Source organism: Oncorhynchus keta, chromosome 21, assembly GCF_023373465.1.
Source record: "Oncorhynchus keta strain PuntledgeMale-10-30-2019 chromosome 21, Oket_V2, whole genome shotgun sequence".
NCBI lineage: Eukaryota > Metazoa > Chordata > Actinopteri > Salmoniformes > Salmonidae > Oncorhynchus > Oncorhynchus keta.
In genome coordinates, this window is record NC_068441.1 from 59,646,057 (window position 1) to 59,656,854 (window position 10,798).

Here is a 10,798-nt window from a genome sequence, read left to right on the forward strand (position 1 = left end):
ATCTCCACCCGGCACAGCCAGAAGAGGACTGGCCACCCCACATAGCCTGGTTCCTCTCTAGGTTTCTTCCTAGGTTTTGGCCTTTCTTGGTAGTTTTTCCTAGCCACGTGCTTCTATACCTGCTTGCTGTTTGGGGTTTTCGGCTGGGTTTCTATACAGCACTTTGAGATATCAGCTGATGTACGAAGGGCTATATAAATAAATTTGATTTTGATTTTGATTATTGACTTAGTGGGTGTATATATATATATATATAGGACATGTATAGACTTAGTGGGTATATATATATATATATAGGACATGTATAGACTTAGTGGGTATATATATATATATATATAGGACATGTATAGACTTAGTGGGTATATATATATATATATAGGACATGTATAGACTTAGTGGGTATATATATATATATATATATAGGACATGTATAGACTTAGTGGGTATATATATATATATATATATATATAGGACATGTATAGACTTAGTGGGTATATATATATATATATATATATATATATATAGGACATGTATAGACTTAGTGGGTATATATAGGACATGTATTGACTTAGTGGGTATATATATATATATATAGGACATGTATAGACTTAGTGGGTATATATATATATATATAGGACATGTATAGACTTAGTGGGTATATATATATATATATATAGGACATGTATAGACTTAGTGGGTATATATATATATATATATATATATAGGACATGTATAGACTTAGTGGGTATATATATGTATATATATATATAGGACATGTATAGACTTAGTGAGTATATATAGGACATGTATTGACTTAGTGGGTATATACATATATATATAGGACATGTATAGACTTAGTGAGTATATATAGGACATGTATTGACTTAGTGGGTATATATGTATATAGGACATATGTGGTCCTTCTGTGGCTCAGTTGGTAGAGCATGGCGCTTGTAACGCCAGGGTAGTGGGTTCGATTCCCGGGACCACCCATACATAGAATGTATGCACACATGACTGTAAGTCGCTTTGGATAAAAGCGTCTGCCAAATGGCATATATACATATATTGACTTAGTGGGTGTATATATATATATAGGACATGTATTGTGTAAATCTAACAACCCAGCTGTTTTAGTTACCTCATCTACAATTTCACACTGCCATTTTGCCCACTTTCCCAGCACTTTAGACACAAACTTAAAGGGTATGACGTCGAGGGGCGTTTTTAGTTATTAAATATGTGATGTAACTGTCCCACAATCCAAAGTATGAATGTTGTTACTGTTATTAACTTTGACTATATATTTTTTTATTGAATCTTTATTTAACTATATTTAACTTATTAGCTTAAGTAAAACAAACCAATTTTACTCCATAATCATAATGATGATGTTGACCAACTCACCCTCACAGACTTGGTTCCTGAGCTGGAAGCCAGCAGGACAAGTGACGGTCGTCTCACACACAAACGATCCCACGGTGTTCACACAGCGCTCACTGGCCTGGCAACTGTGCATGCTGGTCACACACTCATTCACATCTGTTAGGGGTTAGAGAGGGAGAGAGAGAGGGTGAGGGACAGAGAGAGTATGGGAGAGAGAGAGAGAAAATGTAGAAAGAGAGAAAGGGAGAGAAAGAGAGAGAATGGGAGCGAGAGAGAAAATCAGGATGACAAATATAAATTATATTTGGACACAGTTCTATTAGAACACACCAAAAACTGCACATACTGTATCTAGGACTAAATATCAGCAACACTGGTAGCTTTCACATGGTTGTGAATGAGCTGAGAGACCAAGCAAGAAGAGCATTCTATGCCATTAAAAGGAACATTAGAATCTGGCTCAAAATGTTCCAATCAGTTCTAGAACCAGTTGCTCTATATGGCAGTGAAGTATGGGGTCCACTCTCTAACAATGAATTTACCAAATGGGACAAATATCCAATGGAAATACTGCATGCAGAGTTTTGCAAGACTGTATTGCAAGTGCAAAGAAAAACTCCAAATAACGCATGTAGAGCAGAATGGGGCCAATACCCTCCTCATTCTAATAGAAAAAAGAGACATCAAATTGTACAACCATCTAAAAACAAGTGACCCCAAAACATTCCATCACACAGCTCTACAATGTCAAGAGATGAAACAAGAGAAGAGTCCCCTCAGCCAGCTGGTTCTGAGGCTCAGTTCACCAACCCAAACCAACCGCATAGAGCCTCAGAACAGCACTCAGCCAGCTGGTTCTGAGGCTCAGTTCACCAACCCAAACCAACCCCATAGAGCCTCAGGACAGCACTCAGAAAATCTGGCCCAACCAAATAATCACAAAACAAAAATAAAAATATATCACCTATTGGAAAGACACCACAAAAAAATCTAAATGAACTTCAATGCTATTTGTCTCTAAACAGACAGTACATGGTGGCAGACTATCTGACCACTGTGACTGATAGAAAACTGAGGAAAACATTGACTAGGTACAGACTCAGTGAGCACAGTCTGGCTATAGAGACCGGTCGTCACGGACAAACCTGGCTGCCCGGAGAGGACAGGGTGTGCTCACTCTGCTCCAGGGGAGAGGGAGAGACAGAGCTGCATTTCCTATTATTACTATGACAAATACTCAGACCTAAGAGAGTCTTTCTTTACAAAGAATTTGAAACTATAAAAGATGAAGAAAAAATCTAATATTTATTGGGTGAAAAGCCAAAATGTGCAGTTTTGGCAGCCGTGACAGATGTGTCCTCTTGCCACAACCTGAGGGACAGCCAGTGAAAAATGCAAAGTAATGTCGATAATATTTCCCATTTTGTATTGTCTTTCATACCACGTCATGTGTCTTCTCAGTCATGTTGACACTGGTCTACTACCAGGTCATGTGTCTTCTCAGTCATGTTGACACTGGTCTACTACCAGGTCATGTGTCTTCTCAGTCATGTTGACACTGGTCTACTACCAGGTCATGTGTCTCCTCAGTCATGTTGACACTGGTCTACTACCAGGTCATGTGTCTTCTCAGTCATGTTGACACTGGTCTACTACCAGGTCATGTGTCTCAGTCATGTTGACACTGGTCTACTACCAGGTCATGTGTCTTCTCAGTCATGTTGACACTGGTCTACTACCAGGTCATGTGTCTTCTCAGTCATGTTGACACTGGTCTACTACCAGGTCATGTGTCTTCTCAGTCATGTTGACACTGGTCTACTACCACGTCATGTGTCTTCTCAGTCATGTTGACACTGGTCTACTACCAGGTCATGTGTCTTCAGTCATGTTGACACTGGTCTACTACCAGGTCATGTGTCTCAGTCATGTTGACACTGATCTACTACCAGGTCATGTGTCTTCTCAGTCATGTTGACACTGGTCCACTACCACGTCATGTGTCTTCTCAGTCATGTTGACACTGGTCTACTACCAGGTCATGTGTCTTCTCAGTCATGTTGACACTGGTCTACTACAAGGTCATGTGTCTTCTCAGTCATGTTGACACTGGTCCAGTACCATGTCATGTGTCTTCTCAGTCATGTTGACACTGGTCTTCTACCAGGTCATGTGTCTTCTCAGTCATGTTGACACTGGTCTTCTACCAGGTCATGTGTCTTCTCAGTCATGTTGACACTGGTCTACTACCAGGTCATGTGTCTTCTCAGTCATGTTGACACTGGTCTACTACCAGGTCATGTGTCTTCTCAGTCATGTCTCATTAATATTGTTGTTGTTGATGGTAATTCCATGTCCACTACTACTATTATTATTGCTGTTGGTCCCACCGTTTATTTATATATAAATATATATTTTTTATTTTATTGTTCGATATGTATACTTTGACAATGTAGTAATAATGAACTTGCCATGTCAAAAGTCGAGAGAGAGAGAGAGAGAGAGAGAGAGAGAGAGAGAGAGAGAGAGAGAGAGAGAGAGAGAGAGAGAGAGAGAGAGAGAGAGAGAGAGAGAGAGAGAGAGAGAGAGAGAGAGAGAGAGAGAGAGAGAGAGAGAGAGAGAGAGAGAGAGAGAGAGAGAGAGAGAGAGAGAGAGAGAGAGAGAGAGAGAGAGAGAGAGAGAGAGAGAGAGAGAGAGAGAGAGAGAGAGAGAGAGAGAGAGAGAGAGAGAGAGAGAGAGAGAGAGAGAGAGGAGAGAGAGAGAGAGAGAGAGAGAGAGAGAGAGAGAGAGAGAGAGAGAGAGAGAGAGAGAGAGAGAGAGAGAGAGAGAGAGAGAGAGAGAGAGAGAGAGAGAGAGAGAGAGAGAGAGAGAGAGAGAGAGAGAGAGAGAGAGAGAGAGAGAGAGAGAGAGAGAGAGAGAGAGAGAGAGAGAGAGAGAGAGAGAGAGAGAGAGAGAGAGAGAGAGAGAGAGAGAGAGAGAGAGAGAGAGAGAGAGAGAGAGAGAGAGAGAGAGAGAGAGAGAGAGAGAGAGAGAGAGAGAGAGAGAGAGAGAGAGAGAGAGAGAGAGAGAGAGAGAGAGAGAGAGAGAGAGAGAGAGAGAGAGAGAGAGAGAGAGAGACTCTGGGTTAGGTGGTGACTGGGAACAAAGCACACTGCTGCCATTCATCCACTGGAGTTGGGTGGGTGGGTGGTTAGCTGGGTGGGTGGTTAGCTAGCAGTGTGGGTGGGCGGTTAGCTAGCTGGGTGGGTGGGTGGTTAGCTAGCAGTGTGGGTGGGTGTTTAGCTTGCTGGGTGGGTGGTTAGCTAGCAGTGTGGGTGGGCGGTTAGCTAGCTGGGTGAGTGGTTAGCTAGCAGTGTGGGTGGGCGGTTAGCTAGCTGGGTGGGTGGGTGGTTAGCTAGCAGTGTGGGTGGGTGTTTAGCTTGCTGGGTGGGTGGTTAGCTAGCAGTGGGTGGTGGTTAGCTAGCAGTGTGGGTGGGCGGTTAGCTAGCTGGGTGAGTGGTTAGCTAGCAGTGTGGGTGGGCGGTTAGCTAGCTGGGTGGGTGGGTGGTTAGCTAGCAGTGTGGGTGGGTGTTTAGCTTGCTGGGTGGGTGGTTAGCTAGCTGGGTGAGTGGTTCTAGCTGGGTGAGTGGTTAGCTAGCAGTGTGGGTGGGCGGTTAGCTAGCTGGGTGGGTGGGTGGTTAGCTAGCAGTGGGTGGGTGTTTAGCTAGCAGTGTGGGTGAGTGGTTAGCTTGCAGTGTGGGTGAGTGGGTGGTTAGCTAGCAGTGTGGGTGGGCGGTTAGCTAGCTGGGTGGGTGGTTAGCTAGCTGGGTGAGTGGTTAGCTAGCAGTGTGGGTGGGTGGTTAGCTAGCTGGGTGGGTGGGTGGTTAGCTAGCAGTGTGGGTGGGTGTTTAGCTTGCTGGGTGGGGTGGTTAGCTAGCTGGGTGAGTGGTTAGCTAGCAGTGTGGGTGGGCAGTTAGCTAGCTGCGTGGGTGGTTAGCTAGCTGGGTGAGTGGTTAGCTAGTAGTGTGGGTGGGCGGTTAGCTAGCAGTGTGGGTGGGTGGTTAGCTAGCAGTGTGGGTGGGTGGTTGGGTGGTTGGCTAGCAGTGTGGGTGGGTGGTTAGCTAGCAGTGTGGGTGGGTGGGTGGTTAGCTAGCTGTGTGGGTGGGTGGTTAGCTAGCTGGGTGGTTGGGTGGTTAGCTGGGCGGGTGGGTGGTTAGCTAGCTGTGTGGGTGTGTGGTTAGCTAGCTGTGTGGGTGGGTGGTTAGCTAGCTGTGTGGGTGAGTGGTTAGCTAGCAGTGTGGTTGAGTGGGTGATTAGCTAGCTGGGTGGGTGGTTAGCTAGCTGTGTGGGTGGGTGGTTAGCTGGCAGTGTGGGTGAGTGGGTAGTTAGCTAGCTGTGTGGGTGGTTAGCCAGCTGTGTGGGTGGGTGGGTGGGTGGTTAGGAAGCTGGGTGGGTCGGTGGTTAGCTAGCTGTGTAGGTGGGGGGTTAACTACTTGGGGGTGGGTGGTTAGCTAGCTGTGTGGGGGAGTGGTTAGCTAGCAGTGTGGTTGAGTGGGTGATTAGCTAGCTGGGTCGGTGGTTAGCTAGCTGTGTGGGTGGATGGTTAGCTAGCAGTGTGGGTGGGTGGTTAGCTAGCTGTGTGGGTGGGTGGTTGGGTGGTTAGCTAGCTGTGTGGGTGGGTGGTTAGAGAGCTTCTGGTCAGCGGGGTGGTGGCACCGATCCTCATCTCTCCCAAGTGGTCATTCTCTCTTTCTCCCCTTACCCATCTGTCTATCGCCTCCTTTGAATTCCATGCTATCACAGTTACCAGCCCTTTCAAGCTTAACATCCTTATCATTTATCGCCTTCCAGGTTCCCTCGAGAGTTCATCAATGAGCTTGATGCCTTGATAAGCTCCTTTCCTGAGGACGGCTCACAGTTCTGGGCGACTTTAACTTCCCCACGTCTACCTTGACTCATTCCTCTCTGCCTCCTTCTTTCCACTCCTCTCCTCTTTGACCTCACCCTCTCACCTTCCCCCTACTCACAAGGCAGGCAATACGCTCTGACCTCATCTTTACTAGATGCTGTTCTTCCACTAACCTCATTGCAACTCCCCTCCAAGTCTCCGACCACTAACTTGTATCCTTTTCCCTCTCGCTCTCATCCAACACTTCCCACACTGCCCCTACTGGATGGTATCGCGCCGTCCCAACCTTCGCTCTCTCTCCCCCGCTACTCTCTCCTCTTCCATCCTATCATCTCTTCCCTCTGCTCAAACCTTCTCCAACCTATCTCCTGATTCTGCCTCCTCAACCCTCCTCTCCCCTTTCTACATCCTTTGACTCTCTATGCCCCCTATCCTCCAGGCCGGCTCGGTCCTCCCCTCCCGCTCCGTGGCTCGATGACCCATTGGGAGCTCACAGAACAGGGCTCCGGGCAGCCGAGCGGAAATGGAGGAAAACTTCGCGTCCCTGCGGACCTGGCATCCTTTCGCTCCCTCCTCTCTACATTTTCCTCTTCTGTCTCTGCTGCTAAAGCCACTTTCTACCACTCTAAATTCCAAGCTTCTGCCTCTAACCCTAGGAAGCTCTTTGCCACCTTCTCCTCCCTCCTGAATCCCCCCTCCCCTCCCTCTCTGCAGATGACTTCGTCAACCATTTTGAAAAGAAGGTCGACGACATCCGATCCTCGTTTGCTAAGTCAAACGACACCGCTGGTTCTGCTCACACTGCCCTACCCTGTGCTCTGACCTCTTTCTCCCCTCTCTCCAGATGAAATCCTGCGTCTTGTGACGGCCGGCCGCCCAACAACCTGCCCGCTTGACCCTATCCCCTCCTCTCTTCTCCAGACCATTTCCGGAGACCTTCTCCTTACCTCACCTCGTTCATCAACTCATCCCTGACCGCTGGCTATCATCCCTGACGCCCCTTCCGTCTTCAAGAGAGCGAGAGTTGCACCCCTTCTGAAAAAACCTACACTCGATCCCTCCGATGTCAACAACTACAGACCAGTATCCCTTCTTTCTTTTCTCTCCAAAACTCTTGAACGTTGCGTCCTTGGCCAGCTCTCCCGCTATCTCTCAGAATGACCTTCTTTGATCCAAATCAGTCAGGTTTCAAGACTAGTCATTCAACTGAGACTGCTCTTCTCTGTATCAATGGAGGCGCCCGCACCGCTAAAGCTAACTCTCTCTCCTCTGCTCTCATCCTTCTAGACCTATCGGCTGCCTTCGATACTGTGAACCATCAGATCCTCATCTCCACCCTCTCCGAGTTGGGCATCTCCGCGCGGCCCACGCTTGGATTGCGTCCTACCTGACAGGTCGCTCCTACCAGGTGGCGTGGGGCGAGAATCTGTCTCCTCACTACGCGCTCTCACCACTGGTGTCCCCAGGGCTCTGTTCTAGGCCCTCTCCTATTCTCGCTATACACCAAGTCACTTGGCTCTGTCATAACCTCACATGGTCTCTCCTATCATTGCTATGCAGACGACACACAATTAATCTTCTCCTTTCCCTTCTGATGACCAGGTGGCGACCGCATCTCTGCATGTCTGGCAGACATATCAGTGTGATGACGGATCACCACCTCAAGCTGAACCTCGGCAAGACGGAGCTGCTCTTCCTCCCGGGAAGGACTGCCCGTTCCATGATCTCGCCATCACGGTTGACAACTCATTGTGTCCTCCTCCCAGAGCGCTAAGAACCTTGGCGTGATCCTGGACAACACCCTGTCGTTCTCAACTAACATCAAGGCGGCCCGTTCCTGTAGGTTCATGCTCTACAACATCCGCAGAGTACGACCCTGCCTCACACAGGAAGCGGCGCAGGTCCTAATCCAGGCACTTGTCATCGTCTGGATTACTGCAACTTCGCTGTTGGCTGGGCTCCCCTGCCTGTGCCATTAAACCCCACAACTCATCCAGAACGCCGCAGCCGTCTGGTGTTCAACCTTCCCAAGTTCTCCCACGTCACCCCCGCTCCTCCGCTCTCTCCCACTGGCTTCCAGTTGAAGTCGCGTCCGCTACAAGACCATGGTGCTTGCCTACGGAGCTGTGAGGGGAACGGCACCTCAGTACCTCCAGGCTCTGATCAGGCCCTACACCCAAACAAGGGCACTGCGTTCATCCACCTCTGGCCTGCTCACCTCCCTACCACTGAGGAAGTACAGTTCCCGCTCAGCCCAGTCAAAACTGTTCGCTCTGGCCCCCCAATGGTGGAACAAACTCCCTCACGACGCCAGGACAGCGGAGTCAATCACCACCTTCCGGAGACACCTGAAACCCCACCTCTTTAAGGAATACCTAGGATAGGATAAGTAATCCTTCTCACCCCCCCCCCCCCTTTAAGATTTAGATGCACTATTGTAAAGTGACTGTTCCACTGGATGTCATAAGGTGAATGCACCTACTTGTAAGTCGCTCTGGATAAGAGCGTCTGCTAAATGACTTAAATGTAAATGTAAATGTAAATGTTAGCTGGCAGTGTGGGTGAGTGGGTAGTTAGCTAGCTGTGTGGGTGGGTGGTTAGGAAGCTGGGTGGGTATGTGTTAGCTAGCTGTGTGGGTGGGTGATTAGCTTGGGTGGGTGGTTAGCTAGCTGTGTAGGTGGGGGGGTTAACTAGTTGGGTGGGTGGGGTTAGCTAGTTGGGTGGGTGGTTAGCTAGGTGGTTTAGTGGTTAGCTAGCTGGGTGGGTGGTTAGAAGCTGTGTGGGTGGGGTGGTTAGTTAGCTGTGTGGGGTGATTAGCCAGCTGGGTGGGTGGGCATTAGCTGGCAGTGTGGGTGAGTGGTAGTTAGCTAGCTGTGTGGGTGGTTAGCTAGCTGTGTGGGTGGGTGGGTGGGTGGTTGGGGGAAGCTGGGTGGTGGGTGGTTAGCCAGCTTTGTGGGTGGGTGGGTGATTAGCTAGATTAGTGGGTGGTTAGCTAGCTGTGTAGGTGGGGGTTAACTAGTTGGGTGGGTGGGTGGTTAGCTAGGTGGCTGTGTGGTTAGCTAGCTGGATGGGTGTTTAACTAGCTGTGTGGGTGGGTGGTTAGCTAGCAGAATGGGTGGGGTGGTTAGCTAGCAGTGTGGGTGGGTGGTTAGCTAGCAGTGTGGGTGGGTGGGTGGTTAGCTGAGTGGGTGGGTGGTTAGCTGGTTGGGTGGGTGGTTAGCTAGCTGTGTGGGTGGGTGGTTAGCTAGCTGTGTGGTTGGAGTGGTTAGCTAGTTGTGTGGGTGGGTGGTTAGCTAGCAGTATGGGTGAGGGGGTAGTTAGCTAGCTGTGGGTGGTTAGCTAGCTGTGTGGGTGGTTAGGAAGCTGTGTGGGTGGTTAGCTAGCTGTGTGGGTGGGTGGGGTGGTTAGGAAGCTGGGTGGGTGGTTAGCTAGCTGTGTGGGTGGGTGATTAGCTAGATGGGTGTGTGGTTAGCTAGCTGTGTGGGTGGGTGGTTGGGTGGGTGGTTAGCTAGCAGAGTGGGGTTGTGAGCTAGCTGTGTGGGTGGGTGGTTAGCTAGCTTTGTGGGTGGGCGGTTAGCTAGCTGGGTGGGTAGGTGGTTAGCTAGCTTGGGTGGTTAGCTGGCTGGGTGGGTGGGTGGTTAGCTGGCTGGGTGGGTGGTTGATGCTGTGTTCAGGCTTATTCCAAATAGCACCCTAAAATAGCACCCGCCAAATATAGTGCACTACAGACCCATAGTGCTGTTCAAAATAGTGTGTACTATATAGCAAATAGGGTGGCATTTGGGACATACCCTAGGTTTGTCTTGTTGATACTCTGGCCAGTTGACGCTCTCTGTTGTGGCCAGTTGGATGTGGTGCCAGAACCCTGAGCAGTTAGAGATTTGACTGGTGAAAGTCAAATATGAAGAGCGTTTGGAGACGGCGGAGAGGAGGGTCATTATTTCTCTCCCTTGTCTGGATAATGAATCCAGTGTTCAGGCTGAATGCCCTGTGAGTCAAATGGGGACACAATGCAAATGACAGATCCTCACCAATACAAATATTTTCTATTGTTGTAAAGGGTTTGCTCTGTCCTGGGTAAATGAAAAGTATGGGTTTAAAATCCCTATCAGACAGATAACACAACACCGGATAGAGAGTGTGTGTGTGTGTGTGTGTGTGTGTGTGTGTGTGTGTGTGTGTGTGTGTGTGTGTGTGTGTGTGTGTGTGTGTGTCAACAGTCCCTAGCTGGTGATTGGAGAGAATTCCTGCTGGGCTGTGGAGGTTCCTGGGACAGTAGACTAGAGACATTGTTCTACAGACTCTGCCTTCATCCTCATAGGACTGTTGGGGAGCCTAGGGCATCTGAAAGTGTAAGTGTGTTTGTAACTTCCAGATTTGGTTCATTCCACCAAGGCCCTAACTACAAAAATGGCCATCAGAACAGGACGTTGGAAGCTGAGGAGCTGCTACTGGCGAACAGAAAGGGGAACCCAAGGAGACTGGTTCTGTTGTCCTCTGGATCCTTATCTTCCGTTGTCCTCT

General features: G+C 48.7%; 1 protein-coding gene and 1 long non-coding RNA gene across 9 annotated transcripts in view; one reads left to right on the forward strand and one right to left on the reverse strand.

The window, feature by feature from the left end:
• Positions 1 to 10,798, reverse strand: part of LOC118382591 (fibulin-2-like) — a 318,974-nt gene that overhangs the window by 182,106 nt on the left and 126,070 nt on the right. Inside the window, exon 7 of one of the 3 annotated variants that reach the window (XM_052474537.1) lies at positions 1,408 to 1,542. The exons of the other annotated variants lie outside the window; for them this stretch is intronic. Within the exon in view, the coding sequence (XP_052330497.1) occupies positions 1,408 to 1,542 (135 nt within the window). The remainder of the gene's footprint in view (positions 1 to 1,407; positions 1,543 to 10,798) is intronic. 3 annotated transcript variants of the gene reach the window in all.
• Positions 2,586 to 10,798, forward strand: part of LOC127910513 (uncharacterized) — a 14,919-nt gene continuing 6,706 nt past the window's right edge. For 3 of the 6 annotated variants that reach the window (XR_008075153.1, XR_008075152.1, XR_008075154.1), the window contains exons 1-3: positions 2,586 to 3,045; positions 3,086 to 3,171; positions 3,554 to 3,682. This is a non-coding gene — a long non-coding RNA (uncharacterized LOC127910513). The remainder of the gene's footprint in view (positions 3,046 to 3,085; positions 3,172 to 3,553; positions 3,683 to 10,798) is intronic. The other 3 variants (XR_008075156.1, XR_008075157.1, XR_008075155.1) reach the window with 3 other exon arrangements.